Genomic DNA, 18,623 nt, shown 5'->3' with positions numbered 1-18,623 from the left:
GTAAGTCTGTTCGTATCGTGGCAGGGTGCCCCACCTCTGTTCGAGGCCTGTTCGGCGCAACCGCCCTCCTCCTTGTTTCAGCCCCTGCGGGCCCCATCGTTCCAGGCACGCATTATCGCCATTACCATGAATTCCAGCAGTTATTACGCCTCTGTTGTACCGCCACGAAAATGGCGGCCCGGTGCATCCTACCGTGCAACGAGGACGCGCTCCGTTCGGCCCCATCCCCGTTTCGCTCGGGCGCCTGTGCTCCCGGCATGTCGTTCCACCGCTTACGCCAGCCGACAATTAGCTTGGAGAATGGTGGCTTCGTTTTCTCGCCGCGTTTCGTCGCCCGCTTCATTTTAAAGCGAAGATTTATTCCTCCTTCTGTCGACGTAGCGGCCGCCTGACGAACCACTGGCGAACGGCTCGGGCGCTCGTAAATCCAACGAAAGGTCGCGCGAGGACGGTCGAGCGAAACGCAAGGTCCGAGATACCATGGAAATTGAAACTCGCACGCCACAGTCGAAAGACGAGCGCGACCCGTTCAAGTGATGGATGACTCGTAATAAGCCGTGCGGTCGATTTTAATGCCGTTATTAAAGAGATAAATCAACTAAAGATCGAGGCGCTTCGTAGACCGATGAGATTGCGGCCGATCCGCGGTCGGGCGTTGTTGTCTTGTCCGAAACCGATGCAATTACCCTGCGAAAAACGCTAAGATAAATAGGAGGGAGGGAATGGGAGAAGATAAAGAGAGAGGAGACCTCGAGATGGGGGGATGTTTAAGGCAGCCTCGCGATGGGGTAATCATCGCGTCACTTCGCATCTTGCGCGACGTAATAATTACGAGATCGCGCCTCCGACTCGAGAGTCGGTGGTGCGAGTGCGCGAACTGGTCGTCGTGGCATGAAGCGGCGCGAAGGAGAAGACGGGATACAACGGGCGGACGAACGAAACGCAAGGGACAGAGAGAACTTAATTCGAGCTCTCGAGTTTCTTTCGAGACCGGCTCTCGTGTGGACGCGCGATTCCTCGTGACTTCGGGACCACTCGTTCCTTAGCACGACAACGTTGCTAAGCATCTTTTTGAACGTGCTGTTTGATCGCGAACATTTCTCCACTCGAGTTTTTCGAGAACCGATTTTTAAACGAGACGTTGCATTCCTCTTTGTACCCCCGAAGTACGAAACGCATATTTCTTAGAATTAGATGCAGGATATATGTATAATATAGTGCTTACCCGAAGACTGGGTAAATTACCACGTCGAAAGTTGACAGCAGCAATCGAGACGCATCGCAAGATACGAGTGTATAACGGTCGATGAAAAAGGATCAGCCGGAGGCGACGCGTTTCCATCAGCGATCGCCGCTCGATTTTAACCGATCGTCCATCGACAGTGGATCGTTCGAGTAAAATGAGGGTGCACCCAACGGAGTGCCGACAACCGCAAAGAAACACGCTAACGCGACGGTTGAAGCGTCGTGGCAGCATCTCGAATGGGAAGTCGAAATCACCGCGTGAAGCTCCGTTTTAAACGCAATGGATCGTGGCTCGCTTGATTGTGAGCTAATCACGCGATGCCGCACGAAATGATCGCAGACCGTCAATTAGAACGCGAAGCCGCACGCTGATTGTAATAGCACACGTCGAACAGCCTCCTTCGAGCGTGTAAAACCGTGAGACAACTTCATCCCTCTCGCAGCGAATGTCATTTATCGTCCGTGGTCTGGTTTAATCGGTTGCTTGTTAGGATATCCTTGCGTTTCGCAAAAGCATGCTCGTCCTCGCCTGAGTCATCCTTTTAATTCGCGTTACGCGCCCCCGGCTACGTATATTCGTATTGGGCCGATGTTATCTCTCGTTGCGTACTTATATACTGGACCCAGGCTACATAACGAGGCCTCTTTTTCTCTTTGCCCGGTCCAGTAACAGCCCCTCTGCTCTGACCGGGAGCGTTCTTGTCGTAGCGTTGTTCGTTGTGCTTCTTTCTCCTCTGCGAGCGGCGCATCGTCACACCTTTGGTAACCAGGATAACGCCTCGAGATTTTGGTGCCTCGAAGTTGGGGTACAGAAAACTGGGACTGCTTTCGTGAAATTCACTTGGTTTCTTCCCGGAAAGTTCGAAGATTTTCGTAATTAAAAATCGCAGTGTCTTTAATTATCATCCATTTTTTTGTTTCCATGATCCGTTTCTTAAAAAATTAAAGAGTTTCGCGTTGATATGTCGTAATTATCAAACTTTTTCGTGCTGCGATCTGCTTCTCCCAAAAAAGTGGAATATCAGAGACTTTTTCTTTGCATAGAAAAAATCCTTTATCTTCAACGACCACAAGTATAAGGTAATCCCTGTACAACGAGTTCACTTTTACGTAAGGGGTCGGCAACGATAAATCGTGCGGGAAGAGGAGCTGGGAGTACCCCGTTTAATTGAGCCGGGCATCTAATCGAGGAATCCATTGGTCATCGGTGTCGTTTTCTCCCCGTAGCCACGATGTCGCATGTTTCGGTTCGCAGAAAAAAGGAGAAACAGGCTGGTTCGCGCCCGTAAAGTGCGAGCTGCAGAAGGATGCAAACGAGAGCGAACCAGGTCCCTTTCGTGCGACCGAAAATTTTTCGACGGCTCCTCCTGGTGCCCGGCACTTTTATATGCTCTCTCCCGAGCCGCGTACTTTTAATCTTAGAGGCAATCTCGCCCACGTAGATTTATTGGCAGCGGTTTCTTGCGCGCTGCAGGGCTACCGTACACTTGTGTGCTCCCCTTTGATTGCGTGCACCCCGATTCGTTACGCGTGCTCGCATTTATCGGCCGCTTACGGTTAATCCGCGCGTCCTGCCGAGGAATTGTTCTCAGCTCGACTCCAATGTATGGCAGAAATAAACCAATTTGACGTTTTAAATAAAACAAAACGGATACAGGACGCTTTTGGATTCTGGAGTGGGCGAATCTTGCCGATTCTTTGGTAGCGTATGATGGAAATGAACGAAGTTCGTGTACTGGTTGATATTCCAACTCGACTTAGGACCTTAAAAAATTGACGATAGGATTTTCAACAACCGTGAGACGAAAAATTCACACGCAGGCATTTTCTATTAGTTTCAAATGCTATATGTATATGTAACATAGCAATACGTCAAAGAAATACGTTTCTAGATCATTTTCAGTTATCGCGCCAAACCTGCGCGTTCGAAGCTCACGAAAAATCCTACCATCAGATATTCAAATTTCCGTGGTTACAATTTCCTTGATAGTTCGGAGAATTTTTAATTGCCTTTTATGAAAGCCATTAGTTAACAGCACTCAAGTCCATAATCTTGATAGGTCTCGACAAATGAGCTTCTCACAAGAACAGCCAATAACTCAAATGAAGCTACATGGCGCGATGGCATGATTCACGCGGCAATGCGAACTCGTCGTTCCATGATCCTGATGAAAAATGCTAAGCGGCCGCCTCGAGCAGATGGCGCAAAGGAAAAAAAGAAGTTGTGAAATTGTATTTGCATGGCAAATTGAAAGCGGATAACAGGCGTAACAGCGCTGATCGTCGAACGATTAATTAACCGCGTCGTGCGTTAATGATATGCAAACAAACGGCACTCGGATACGTTCGAGCGAATCATTAATCCGCGGAGAAGTTGTCGGTGCAACGATGAATTTAGGGTTATATACGAAAGGCGCACATGTGGCACGTGCATTATCGCCACGAAAGACCAATTTATCGACTCATCCTCGATTGATCGAGTCAGCGATTGTCGCGGAACGATATATTACGCGAAGTTTACTTTGAAACGAAGCGTGTAAATCATAACCGAAGAGGTGTTGCTACAAATTAAGGTATACAATAGCTGTAATACCATAATTACCGTATTCGAGTAGCGTGGCGATCATTAAACACAGGAAGACAGTTGTGTTTGTCGTCAAGATGCTCGTAACTTCTTAACAATGACAATCGATACAATCAACAAGGACCGAGCAACGAGTCGAGGCTAATGATCTCGTTGATATTGAGAACTACGTGCTTCGTGAAAACTTACATGGGTTTTGTAACCTTGAGACTGAGTGGAATTACCTTTATCACAGACACGTAATGAGTTACAGATTATTCTAAGACATCCAGTCGTCTTCCCAGACACTTGTCGTCCTTATAAATACCTTCAAAGCTGGTCGCAGGTGCCTTCTCAGGCTATCGTCTCGTTCACGATAATAGCGCACTGCGTTTGCTATCCGACGTTCTCACGTGGGTCGCGCTTAACGAGTTTTCTGTTAGCTTACAACTATCAGAATGATAGTTGCAAAGCGGTTCGAATCTCGTATGTAAATTTTACTGGACTTTCAAGTTTCGTAGAAACAAGACGCATTCGGTAATCGTTCTCGAATTCCATTAAAATTTACGCGAGCAATAAGTAGCGCTCAACCAATAACGAGCCAAAAAGTCGTTGCCCTTCGGCTTAATTTCATTCGTCGAATGATCGTTTCTCGAAGACAACATTATTTCTACGCTTTCCTCCTAATCGCAGGTGTATCGTTGGTTGTCACTGACTCGACCCATTCCCTGGACCGATAACAGAACGCGGTGTACACTTAAAGTTCTCACGAGGATCGCACTTAACAAGCTTTCTTTCTGCTCGTAGCGTAAAGAACGGTCATATTGATACACCGAGCTACGCGATTCTGCCTGCGGTATTCAGGTAATTAAGATTACAAGTCGCGTCGATTACCTGGAGACAGGTTATCGCGTGTTTTCCAACGGCTGAACACAGTCGTCTTGATGCCTCTTATCTTCGCCACTTACCGAACTATGCCGAACTTAGGCGTCTTATCTCGGAAACACGGCCCATCCACCGTGTTCCGGAAACATCCGCGTTCTACGCTCTCTCCTTCTTCCTCTCGCAACCTTTTTTTTCCACCATGGTGACACGCGCACAGACACGCACACGCGTGTGTGTACACAGATACGTTGTTCGTTTAGGAATTCTTGTCGTTGGAAGGATAGCTGAGAAGTAGCCTCCGTTATTTATCCCTCGTTTTTTCGCTTATCTTGTTTCACGCGACGGGCGCGCTCACAAGGAGAAGAAAGAGTTGTTAACAGCCGGCGTATATCGCTACATTAGAACCGATAGAAATACCACCGCGTCCGTGGCAAATCAACAAACCATGGCTTGCCAACTCAACTCGGTTCCTCCGAATGGTAATAATTTCTTTCTCTACATATTTCTTTCTCGTTTGTACCTAACGGTCCACACCGCTGTTGATTAGCACAATCCATCGAAGGGTGTCTATTCGTTATCTTTATTGACACGTGAATTTTCTACTTACTTTCTGTTCCAGAATAATGGCAAGGTGGTAAATTGATCTATTGCAGTTGATCGAGCTTCGATTCGATTCTTGATAAAATCGTTTTCTTCCTATCGAATACTCTAAATGGCTGCAATTTTCGATATTACATGTGAGATCGATCTGACTCGATTGGTTTTACGACTTATACAACTTTTTTTCAAGAAGAATCACCAGAGTGTATTCACAAGCGAAACAAAACGAATTCCTTTTACTCCCTCAACCGATCTCAAGTTCTGACGTTTTCAAGATCAGTCGAGCGACTCAAAGACTGAAACATGACTGGCATTCAGAAAAAAAAACAGGTTCAAACGACATAGACACCGCAGCAATAGAGCCATCAAGTCATAATTACCGTACGAGTCGTTGAAGCGACTACAAGCGGCCGTGTTCCCAAAGAACGATAATGCCCGCTTTGTTTTCCTTCTGGCTTCTTTCCCTGCGACCATTACCGATTACGCTCAAGCGTTCTCAAACGGGAAGAAGTGTACCTCTGTCTACGTCGAGTCGAGGAAGGACGAGGAAAACCTATCCACTCGATTCTATTCTTACACTTTTACACGACGCAAGTACGAGAACTTGACATTGACGTGTGCCAAGTGCTGGTTCCCTCGTCGGTTCGCGTACGGTTGACGTAGAGTATGAATGATTCCGTTAACTGGACGTTGCCTCGCGTAGCCTCAGGATTATTTCTCAGGAAACGTTGAAGGGTGCATCGAGCGAAAGCTGCTTCCTTGAGAATTTTCGACTCGCTTCGATTCGTTGAAATCGGATGTTAGAGTGAGTCTACGGTTCAGACACTAAGCAATTGATGTTGTTGAAAACATTATGCTCGACTCGACGTGTAACTGCCTCGTATTTTTATTTGTAAATAGTATCCTTGATTGGAGAGACTGGTATAGCGAGCGGTATATCAAGATTGATGCGTACTCCGAGAGCCGATTTTACGCACCTAATCGAACCGTGCAATCTGTAGTGCCGTGGTCGATAACCCATCGTGCGAAGGTGACAACCGAGATACGATTGACATCGCGTTGAATCGGAAAGATCGGACGATAAACGCGCCACTTCGCGATTTTACGTTCTCTACTCGTTTCTTCCGACGACGCTGAGTCTCTTTAATCTTCTCGTTACTCTGATGACTGCTTGAAAAGTAACTTTAATGATCCTACGTAAATCCTATGGCAGAATGAACGGACATTTTTCCGCAAATACAACCCTGACGTTTTACAATGACATAGGTAATTTATTAACTTGGACGAGCAGAATCCTTTTCCCAGCAATTGAAATTTTTAATCATTGAGAATTTTACTTGGGATCTGTAAACCAAAGTCGAATGATTTAAGCTCAAAATTATACCGCCGTAAATCACAGTAATTTTTCTAAATGCAGAATAACAAGAACGGACAGAACGATACGTTCGATCTCATTTCTGACCCACCCAGCGTTGACTGTCAATTCGGCTGTCTTTCTGGCCACACCTTTACGGACAGATAGACAGGAGCGGCGCGTATGGAAGCAGCGACGGACCTGGTGAACTTTAGATGGGATGACGGATAAATCGGAAGAGCGATCATTCACCTGGTGATGGATCTGTTCTCGGCTGTTCCTTTATTCCCTCCCCCTGGTCTCTGGTCCTGTCTTGAACGCAACCATCGCGTACACCTTACAACATATTTTCAATCGCGATCTACGATCCGGCGTTGTACGGCTTTATCTCGATTATAGTTCCGAGATGGCAATTGAGTCGGGCATGAATGCAGTATAATTCCATCGTCGCTTCTCCGGACGGATAATGACCGCGTTACGATACAGTAATGACACGATTGCCGCGCCATTAATACGTACGTTGATTGTAGATTAATATGACGTAATGGAACATCCAGTTACTTAGTTCCTGTGCCTCGAGGACAAAGCACGATCGTGGAATTTTTCATTTCCTATCTTACTTTCGTAAGTCTCCAACGGTACCATAAATCTTACGAGCAAGAAGTTATAGTCTTTCCAGCGACGCCTGGAAACCTATTAGCCTAATAAGGTGACGGTATAAAATTGAAGAAAAACCAAGCAGATTACGGTAAAACAAATGATCAGGATCAAGGAAAAAGAGCCTTTGAATGTACCTCATATCTCAGTGATACGACAGATGCCGGATAAATGAAGAATCCGGTTTCCTTTTCCTTAAAAATATCCAAAGGAATCCAGGAATAACCTCGTGATCGTGTAACTAACAAAACAATGATTGGATCGTTGCCAAACGTTGGTCTCGTTCTTCATCGAGTCATCTGTCATGGCGCCTGCACCACGGCGTCGATTAACTCGTTATAGTCGTTAACTAAATTATATAGAAAGCTCTCGTGTCTGGCTGAAAATACATCGTTTAGTCGTTCTCTGGGTAGCAATCGAAGTAACGAGATGATTTACGCGTCGTTAACGTGGCTCGGTGCCGCAGATCGTTTTAGGAAAGGGAGTCGAAACGATTAACGGTGAAAGTCTCATGCGTAAATTACGACGTGTCTCGGGGAAGTGTGCCTGCCTCGATAGCGTCGAGGTCCAGATAGCGTGAGGATCTTTGACTTCTAATTTCATCGAAATACCTGCCAACTCGCCTGCATTGTTGAAAATATTATCGAAAACCGTGGTAACGGCGCTATAAACACGAAGGTTAATGGCCATGCCTGGAGCCGAATATTCTCATTTTGGTGATTAACTTCGACTAAGATGGTAATTAATTTTCGTTTCTTCTGGGAAATAATTCCAGCAGTCCCTTTTACACGTCCGCTATATATTATCAATGATATTGTTAGGGTAAAAGAGTAAATCGAATATAAATAAGCAAACCAGGAATGTAAACAAATTGAATCTAAAGGTGTAGATAAAGAAGCTGATAATACATTCTCATTTAAAGCTTCGTAACGATATTATTAGTAAGTATTAAAAGTGTCGGGACAGGATACCCTTTGAGCAAAAAGTTTATTTTATAAATATCGTAAAACGAGCAACAGATTAAAAATGATGTTGTCGAGACACAACGGAAAATAAACCGATAGACCTACAATTTCGTCGATCGTCGAGAAACTAACGTCGTAAATTCTAAAGAACATTCGTCAGTCATTTTCGGTACACGATCTGTTTACACGAGCATTTAGGAACTGAGCACAGGGCTTAAATATCTTTTGACAACCGAATAGCCGGATGCGCGACGCAGGGTGCAAAGGAGAAGTCCCTGATGACCCTCTGGACATTCTTGTGCTGGCCCATGGCTCTCGAAAGCTCGTAAAGGGGAGAGTAAAGGTGATTTGCTGTCGAGCTACGTTCACCCTCGAAACCATCGTCGTATATCTCGTTCCTCTTTAATCGTCCGTGTCTATCTAGAAAAATTTGATCGTAAATAAAGAATGAATTAAATTTTATACTGGCAGTGCGAAAGCAAAATTGCCGGTCGTCGAAACCAATTAACTTCTACGGATCTTCGAATCGTCTGACGTAATTGCACTTCGTTCATTATTCGTTTAATTGATACCACCAGGAAAGGAAAAAGAAAGAAGGATGGCAACGAAGGCGAAACGAATTCTCGTTTCTCGAAATTTAAACCTTTTACCGCTAAAAGGAAATACGCGTCATCGATTAATAACTCCAACGAAAGAATTCTTGAAACAGGCACAGTTTTATGAATCGACCGTTCGAGGAAAAAACAGTAATCCCATCGCTATTAAGACATTAAGATCCTCTGCGGTCCGCTTAATTGCTTAGGCATACTTGCGGTTTCCCTGATTTATTCCGCACGACTATTTTCAGATGGTAGCGAGTCGGATGAGGATAAAGTCGTGAATATATAATGAATTGGACGAAGCCGCGAGTATATTGAGTCATCAGGTAGTCGAGATGGCCTATCGAACGACGCTCTTAAAATCCTCGATCGCGCGCCTTTTATTTACGACCGACCAACCGACTAATTTCTTGAATAATCGCGCGAATTTTAGTGTCACCTTTTAAGGCGACGCTCTCTACAATGTTGTAACGATGACCAAGCATCCTCGTTAACGGCGTATCCTGGCTACTTTCCTCGAAAGTGCACGCTGTTAACCAAGACCAGTGATCATCGATATCACTGGCAAAGAAAACACCACAAAGAGTCGATTTTACCATGAGACGAAACGAAAGTAACGAGATATACGCTGAAGATCGTCGACCGTGCTCACGCCGTCTCAAGACAGAGATCGTTACCTTTTCAAAAAAGATCGATCAGGCTGAAAGGACTCGAGAAAATCGATTGGTTCGCTCGAGCAGAGGTAACGTTTTCTGAAACCGCGGCGCGGCCGTGAAGCAAAAAGACCCGGAATTCCGATCGGTTCATAGACCGTACTGAAAAGAGACCGTGTTACGAACCGAAAAACAACCGATGAAATATACTTAAGAGCGCGTAATTGTCGGCCTCTCCCTTTCTCTGGTCGACAGCCGCGGTGTATGCAAGCTCGCTGGCCCGGACACTTACAAAGCACGCGATTAACAGTAAAAACGAGCAAACCGAATGGCGCGGAAAAGTAACAAACAGCACGGGTACAACCAGAGCGAACGAACAGAGAAAAGACAAAAGAAATAGAGAGTAGAAAAGAGTAGCAGACAATAGAAAAAGAATATAGAAACGAGAGTAGAATCGAAGGCGGAGAGCATCGCGAGAAGAAGATCGCGAACGGTATATACCTGAGGCTAAGGGAAGTACAGACTCGAACAGACCGAATAGAGATAAGAGCGGTGTGTCGGGGTGAAAGGAGGCCAACAGCGGCAGTAGGGATGATGATCGTTGATTTCGCCCGCGGTGCCAAAAACCGAAGCCGATTAAAATTGCCGCGGTGGCGGGCGACGCGACGGCTCAATTATCACCAAGCAAGCAGCCAGACCTGTGGCGCACACGAGCGTTTAAACGTGCGCGCGACTGCAAAACGACAAAACCAGAGGAAGCCAAGGCCCTGGAGCGATCAGCGGCGCCTGACTCCTCGGATAAATTATTGTTGTTAATGACATATTTATTGATGGTACGCCGGTGGATAGGTACCGGGAAGCAGCGGCATATCGGTCGGTATAATTTGTTGATTCGAGGGAAGCTCAGACCTTTGCCGACTTCCCTCTTCTCCGTCGTCCGCCTGTGCTTCTCTCGTGGACCACTTCTCTGTGTTCCACTTGCTCGTTTTCTCGCTGGATCTCGTTGTTCCTTTTCTTTATGTTCTTCGTGTATCTCTTTTTCATCCGGTAGACTTGTCGCTCGTATCGCTCTTGCTGGGTCCTTTGAGGGTGATTAAGCGAACCGGAGGCGCCCAGGGCGTCTAGAAAATCGCGGATCGAGAGGCACGCTGAGGGTAATTGTCGTTTCATGATCGTTGTTTGTAAGATGAAACGCGATTAAGGGAATCACGATAGAGCGGTGTTTTTTAACGAGGGGATGGAGTCGAAGAGTCCGAAGGACAATTTTAGCACCAGCAACGCATGGAAAAAAGTACTTCGTCTCCTCTTACTTTCTATTTCTGTCCGTGACAAACTAATCTTACGCTATTTATACGTCTTCAAAAAGTTTTCAAAATATCCATCGTGCGTTTACATCACCTGACTGAATAGTATGCGCGAGAGGGATATTCTCACCGGGGAGACGAGGTCTTCACGAACGTTCTCCTTTTACGTCGCGAAATCTCATCGCGCGACTCGGAGGAGAGAGAGCTCGAGCCTTCTCGCGGAACGTTATCAGGACACACGAATCGTTCCTTAATGATGATTAATGAGCAGCGTACGCGAACACGCGGACAAGCAACAGTTGCGTAACTCCTCTCGGTAATTAGCCGACGGAGTCGTAATTCAACGATCGCGGCTCGTGGAAGCAGGCTGGCCTTTGAGCGGCGTTCGGTGCTTAATTATTTTGTCACTAACTGAATACCCGACTACTAGAGGGTCTACTCGCGCGACATCGTCCAGCCGCGTAATCAGCGACAATGCGCCACGGCAATGAATGGGAGTCTTTTTTTTTTCTTGCCACGGCCCGCTGACAACATGATAAACGCTCGTAATTAAACGTCGTGTGAAATATGGAAGACGAAAGCAAATCCTCTCCGAGTCTCAGGTAAACGGAGAAGAGGAGAGAGTCCGTATTAAAGCGGAAGCGAGTGAATAGCGTGCAATCATCGGCAACCGCGAGGTTCGAACTCGCTACGAGAAAATTGACGAAACAAAATGGTAATCCGATTGAATGAACTTACAGCACGAGGAATACGATCGCCGTCATCGTTTTAGCGAAATTGTTATGAGTATTGAATAGTTATGAAATGAAATTGTTATCGATAAATTCCATGATCGGATCAATCGATTCGTTCTCGGTTTACTTCCGACCTTATTACAGATTACAAGTTACAGTTACAAATTTATAAAGGTAATAAAGGTAAATACTATCGACCGCAGGGTTCAAGGAAGCGATTTCATTGAAGATTGGCCACGCTGATTGAGTTCTCGTTAATGGCACGAGGGACGCCCTAAAATGGTTATTTTATTTTTGATACATTTTACAAACAATGCTTGTTCCACGAATTTTACATTCCTCGCGGTAATTACTATGATCAGTCGTTGGTATTTAGACGATTACGACCTATAGAATTTCTTGTTAAAACTATTACATCCACACTCGATGATGTGTAATTATTACTGTTGCAAGGAGTGCCGTTTTTAGAAAAAGGACGAAAGTAATATTAAAAGAAGAGTCTCGTACAATAATCATTCGCAAAAGGTCTGACGACATGGGTTTCTAGCGGTGGGAAAAATCTCGACGCGTGTCAACCAAAAAAGAAGTTACGGTAAATTTCTAATTACCATAGCGCGGACCGAGGACATCGTTTTTTTCGCACGGACCAAAGGTTTAATTTTTGCCGCGCGAAAGACGTCCGTGAAACGAAGGATGTTCTCGAAGAGAGATAATGACAAGTTGCTATAATTAGGCGTATTAAGTCTCGTAGTAATTTTGCATGAATGGGTCGGAGAAAATATTCGTATTCGAAATTAGCGTGGCAGCTGTCCACGGCTCGCTCTTACCTCCTTATGAGCGAAGAAAGCACTCTGGTAGGTTGTTTATTAATAATAAACCTAAGTCGATGAGAAGGACTCTGTAATATACTACCACGATCTGCAAAATGAAAAAATGAAGAGAGAAACTCGATGAACCAACCTTGAAAGCACATATTGGATAATCCATAAAAAGCACCCTGGATATAGGCTGTCAAAGAGTCGATACGTATCGAGACGACACCGATGATTAATGTTTCGACGATACTTGGCTAAAGTTCGAATCTGATCTCTCACGTGCGTACGAAGCGGGGGCAAGCGTGATTCGACTCGAAATTAATAGGTTTGCGTAATAGATTTCGAAACACCTTTCGCCAGTTTTCTATTTAACGATTTACCGGATGATGGTGCGTTACAAGCAGAAAGTAAAGGGGCAAGGCGTTGCGACCGAATCACAACGGTCTCGTGTAATCTTCAGGTGTTTACGGACAACGCCGCAATTACTGATTTACATAATGACTGTACAAACTGTGGAACGCTCGTATGGTAGGTTCGTTAAGCGGTGGCGTTGAGACGACGGATGATTGAATTTTTTCGCGTCTCGTGAAAATTTTCAATTAAAATCTCAAAGCGAGTAAGTTGCGAAACGGTAATGACACGTTTGACGGCGAGCCGTGTCAAGAGAGAAGGGTCGAAAAGCCATCTTATCCGACGAGATGTTTATTCACTGACGCAACATTTCTATTATAGATACAAAAAATGCATTGAGATTAGAACGATACGAAGACGAATGAGTGAACTCGAAAGAAATACAGAATTTAGATTTTACTTTTAACGAATATAATATACCTAAAATACTTACTTTTTAGTTCTAACGTGATATTAAAATCAAAAAATCTTGTAATCTTTGTCTCTTATCTCTTAAGTAATTTATCGCAGTAACTGCAAGTTAAGCGAAGAGATAGCGGGACTATCAATAACGTGATGGGCTCGGTTCTCGGTGGTGGTCGTGTATCACGGCTCGTTCTTTCAGCTTTTTCACACCTGTTCTCAGACTCGTCCCGCGAAACGGACGATATTCGCATAAATCGTGCAGCGCATAAGCGCGAACTCGTTGCGTGTCGGGCTCGAGTGTCGCCAGTGGCAGGCAACACGTGTAAAATCGAACCGGAGAATGCGTGTACCGGCGGCGTTCACGTCCTCGTGCATGTCGACCCCCCACGGATGCTTACAAATCAAAAATTAGATTCTACCCGGACCACGAAACGCCGTGCACAGCCGAGAGAGGGTCAAGAAAGAGAGAAGCGAGAAAAAACTCATTTATACGCGGGCCCGATAAATGACGGGCCGAAACCCGACTACCTGTCGAACCTCGTAATTCGACCTGGAGGCCGAGCACACGAGAAAAATGTCCTCGTGAAGTGGGAATTTTTCAGGTTACCAACGACAAGCGTAAATCATACCAGTTGTCCGTCTGCATTCCTCGCATCTTTCACATGTTAGCAGAGTATGTGCATTTCAAAAACTCTTCGAGCAACTTGTACACGTTACATTGTTGATCGAATTACTCGGAGAATGCGTAGGCGGAAAAAAGTATTCGAAGATATACGAAATGAACTATCAGCGAAATTTAAATGTGGAAACGTATGAAACGACTGACCGGAATGTTCGGTCGAGATATAATATAGGAAGAATATCGAATTTATTAACCGGAGAAACTCGTCGGGTCTACGCTGAACTCGTTCCAGTAGGTTATGGTGAAAATATGGCCAAGCGGAACGAGTCCATCCGGTAGTTTTGTTATCGGCTCGTTTGAATAAATACGATCCTCCTGCGCGTGGCCGCGGTAACGTTCTGCATGCAAAAGACGGCGCATTGTTGCGAATATAGTGCCATTTTTACGGTTTCCGAAGTACCTTTTTTTTTAGTCCCCTGTCTTGTGTGTAGAGTATAAATTGCTACTTGGTGGAAGTTAATGTCGCAATACGCAACGGACCGGCATGGTTAGCAGCAGTGCGTAGGATACCATATGTTTAAGTGTGTTTAAAAAATTTTCCGATTTATAAAGAGAATAAAAAAGTTGTTTGATTTCAAAAAGTATTTTACCGACAATATAAAAATAAATGAAGATAATGAAAACAGGTGAACGAAGAGTGAAGTGTAGAGGAAAGTATAGCAATTAAAGGAGGATCGATCGATGGAATATCGTGCATGAACGAGGTTTAAACCTCCATTCGGTCGATGAATGGTAACTCCTCTAACGAGATTAAACGATCCTGGAATATCGAGGCAGAGATCCTGCGTCGTTTCAATGTTTGCCGTAGTTAATGGCCAATTGCCGGCGCAGCCGAAGATCGAACGATGGGACGATCTCGCGTTAAAATAAATACGATCGTACGATCGAGCGGCGAGACAAATATCACGGCAGAAGTTGCTGTTTATTACAACTGAGGAAATGAGTCTGCCATTTTGAGGCTTTACTTCGATCGTAAAATTTTTAAATCGATTTAGTAAGGAGATACCGATAATAGTCAAAGATAATAGTTAAAAAGAAGAACATGCTCTTGCCTGTAAATCGATTTTAAAAAATGAGATGATCATACAATTATGATTATTCGTAATGAGAATTTTCTCGTCAAACTTCTTCAAAAAACTATTTTAGTGGACCAAACTCTCTTTCGAATATGCAACGAGGAAGACGATGATTCGTCGTAGTTGTGGCGATGAATAGGTAACAATATACAAGATCAGGTGGTCGCTGGGACCCAAAAGTTCGATGGTCGAATGGGTTCGTACGGTTGACGCGAAATCGACAGGCGTACAAAGGGTCGAACACCGACAGAAAACGTGTCCCTTTTTGTACGCTTGATTCGTTTTTGACAGGGAATCCGAGATGAGGGACGTTCCCAAATCGAAAATGATTTTTTTCCCTTGTTTCCCTCGTTTTTTCTTTCCTTTGATTTATTTTATCTCATGGTACGAAACAACATTGTAACCGGACGCATAGCGACACTGTTTGCACGCCCGAAGTTAACCCGAATCATCCTAGGTGACCAAGCTCCGTTGTAGATGATTGATAACTCCGTTGTAAGCCGTTATCAGCCGTAGCGTGCACGTGGTTATGTTCATGTCAAAAACGTGACACTGATAGACGGGCTGCCCTCGTCTTCTCTTCGTCTTCCATACTGGCTGACTCGTTCGTTCTTCGTCTCTCGATGCGCTTCCATGCGACCTGTTAATTCAAACTTACACGCTCGCGTGTTAACCTCCAGTTCTTTTTTTCGTACGGTTCGACGTTCTTTCTCTGGCATCCCCCTGTCTGATTTCACACCGTTATCTTGTGAACAGACAGCCACGTAGCCGAAATTAATTTGTATTAAAAATGTCGTCCGCCGGAGATTCTTTATCAGTTAAGTTAAACGTTCCGAATAATCAAAAACTCGAGCGTGTCTCGAGTTAATAGATTCAACGCGTCGCGGTGACTTCTATGATTGATCGCTATTCGGGCGAGCAGAATGCGCGCAATTCATCAAACTCGTCTCCAAGTCATCCTGCGGGAGTACGTCGAAGGAAACGAGGTCGAGACTCGGACAAAGGGTAGAAACTGTTAGCGAACAATTCCCAAACAGCGACGTGAATGAAGCATGATTCTAAACGTTGCTCGGTCGGTCGACAATCACGAACGAGTGGATTTCTAGCGGTGATTTCTCAGGGTCGAGCATCAGCAGCGGATTACAAACGCCCCTCTTTTCCTCTCGAACGAACCCTTTCGTGTTCCGTCTGTCGCGAACAATCGGTACACCGATGAGTTCAAACACGCGTGCGTTTCTGCACGACGCGACAAATACAATAAACAGGGTACAATAACAGGCTTTCAGCAGCGATATCGTTTTGCTACTCAGGCTTTCAATACGCGTTTGATGCAACGAGACGTACGTAAGAGCTCGATCCAATTATATCTTTTATTTTCTTCAAAGTTGCAACATTTTCTACAAAGTTGGCACATTCTATTTGATGTGAATGTATTAACAACATATTCGATAACGCGAGAGTTACGATTCTTGAACCTCTCAAGATCCGTAAAAAGTCTCTCAAGGCTAAACAGCCAACGCAATTTGCTGTACGCTAAAAGATCCAAAGACCAGACGAGACAGTTGATTTTTCTTATCGTACAGCTACCGCGCGTAAAAAATCTGCTACTTAAATCGTTCTGGCTTACTAATCGACCATATACGTATAGAATATTGCCACAAGAAATGAAGACGTCCTGGAACACATCCTGTATGTAAATAAATAAAACTCGATCGTTTTTAATAACCAGTCGGATAACGTCGCCGATTATCGCAAATAAGGATTCTCCTCGTCATGTAAAGGAGACGAGTCAAAGTAAATTTCGCTTCTTTTCCTTTTCTCCCCGTCGTCACCAATCCCTCGGGTCTCTTCTTAACTAAATTATATCTTTTCGCCTATTTACGATCGCGCGGGCAATAAAGCTGGCTGCGCGACTCGTTCCGTGGAAAATGCTGCCGATTAAGCCCCTAAACTGGGAATCAAGCAGAAACGTTTCATTAAAGGATTAAGATATCTGGAAGAATCGACTCAAGTTGACTGCTAATGAGCGCGTCGAACAGAATAATCGCCGCATCGTAGCTTCTTATTCGACGACCGGTTAAAACGGACAGTCCCAACTGCGCGAGCTGTGAGAATTGCGCTCTGAAAACTGGTTAAATGGCTGTGACTTCTTTGACTCAGAAGTGGTTCGTGGAAAACTGTTCGAAACGAGTCGCGAAAAGGAACGTTCTATACATCTACAGAACTGGTAAGCTATTTCATCGCGACACGCATACTCGATTACGACCTGCTTGATCTCCGCCGCTTTCAGTGTACTTTAAACGCGGCTGCAGTTCCTAGATTACGTCCACGTCGTGCGATAATTTCGCGTCTCGTTACTCGGGAGGATCGAGCTTCCAGTAGCGCGGACTGGAAAGCGAGCAAGACTTACACGTTAGTAGGTGTGCTGCAGAAATAACAGCGAAACTCGCGTAATAAAGCCCTGCGGATGTCCCGCTGAGCGGAAATCGGACGCGGCAAGCGCGACCGCCAACCAATTATGGATCTTCTCGCGCGGCCGCGAACGTAACACGCGAGCCACCGTCAGCTAATTTATTTGGAACCGTCCACCCTGGGGAATTTGCCGCTCCAAAAGGGCTATGAAAACGTTCTTCGACTGCTTGTTCGATCGGGTTTACCAGATACCGTGGCATGGGCACGCGAAACTTCTCGCACTGGTTAAATACTTGGCTCGCCATTAATGGCAAGAAGATTACGAGCAACTTTCCACGGGTTGTGATTTCGTTGATAAGAAAAGAAATAAACGAAAGGAAGATAGGTTTAAAGAAGCACGGATAATGGTGACACTTGCGCAGTTGCGGGTAAAAACGAGAAAGGTCGGATAGAAGCGGAACGGAACCGAATATCGTTTTAAGGCTTTTGTTCTGGAATAGAGTCATCGATGGAACTGTTGGTCTCGGTAAAATACCTTTTTACACCGTCGTTTGACGTTTCAGCGTCGCCGCAAAGAAGCGATAGCAGATCGTTACGGTTGGATGGCGCGACAGAATCAGTTCCGAGTGTTTACAACGGCGGTCGTCTAATCGTTGGTTTTCGCTCTTTTTACAGAAGCTCCTGGAGAACTCGGATGGGTGCTGACTCTAGTGATAGTGTCCTTAGTATCGGCTGGCATCGGGGCTGTGGTCATGGTGACTCTTCTTCACTGTCGAAGGTCAGTACTATTATACGATGAAATACACGGAAATACTCTCATTAAGCGGGACGGTAGATCGCGAAGAGATGGTTGCACGCGAGCGTGAACTTTCAACCGCGGTTCCGGCGGATTCAATCAGGATACGATAGAGGCAGAATTTATCCGGTCGATCGTGGAATTTCGAATTGAAATATGAGAACGTAAACACCTGCGTGCTCGGTTTCCGTGAGATTGCTTTCGAAATCCATACAAAGAAGAAGAAGGAGGAACGAGACGAGTCTCTCGATACGGATCGACGATCAGGTAGATTCGCGAAACGATCGCGGTTTAGCTCGGGCTTCGAACGAATCCAGTTGGCCGATCGATTCCCCTTAAATTACCACCTACCCGCAATGCATCAAAATCGAGAGAAGCGAGCCGTAATAAGGAGGGTGAACCGGTTACTAACTAGATCGGTCGTCGATTTGAATCCGAGTTGAACAACAACGAGACAAAAAAGAAAA

General features: G+C 45.2%; 1 protein-coding gene across 2 annotated transcripts in view; it reads left to right on the top strand.

The window, feature by feature from the left end:
* LOC117153538 (uncharacterized) overlaps positions 1-18,623 on the top strand; it is a 74,627-nt gene that overhangs the window by 43,808 nt on the left and 12,196 nt on the right. For both annotated transcript variants that reach the window (XM_033327680.2, XM_033327679.2), the window contains exon 3: positions 18,036-18,138. In XM_033327680.2, coding sequence (XP_033183571.1) covers positions 18,036-18,138 — 103 coding nt within the window. The remainder of the gene's footprint in view (positions 1-18,035; positions 18,139-18,623) is intronic.

The sequence above is a fragment of the Bombus vancouverensis genome, chromosome 1 (assembly GCF_051014615.1).
Source record: "Bombus vancouverensis nearcticus chromosome 1, iyBomVanc1_principal, whole genome shotgun sequence".
In the NCBI taxonomy this organism is placed as follows: domain Eukaryota; kingdom Metazoa; phylum Arthropoda; class Insecta; order Hymenoptera; family Apidae; genus Bombus; species Bombus vancouverensis.
The sequence above is the reverse complement of the archived record's forward strand: the minus strand, read 5'-3'. Positions and strand labels throughout refer to the sequence as shown.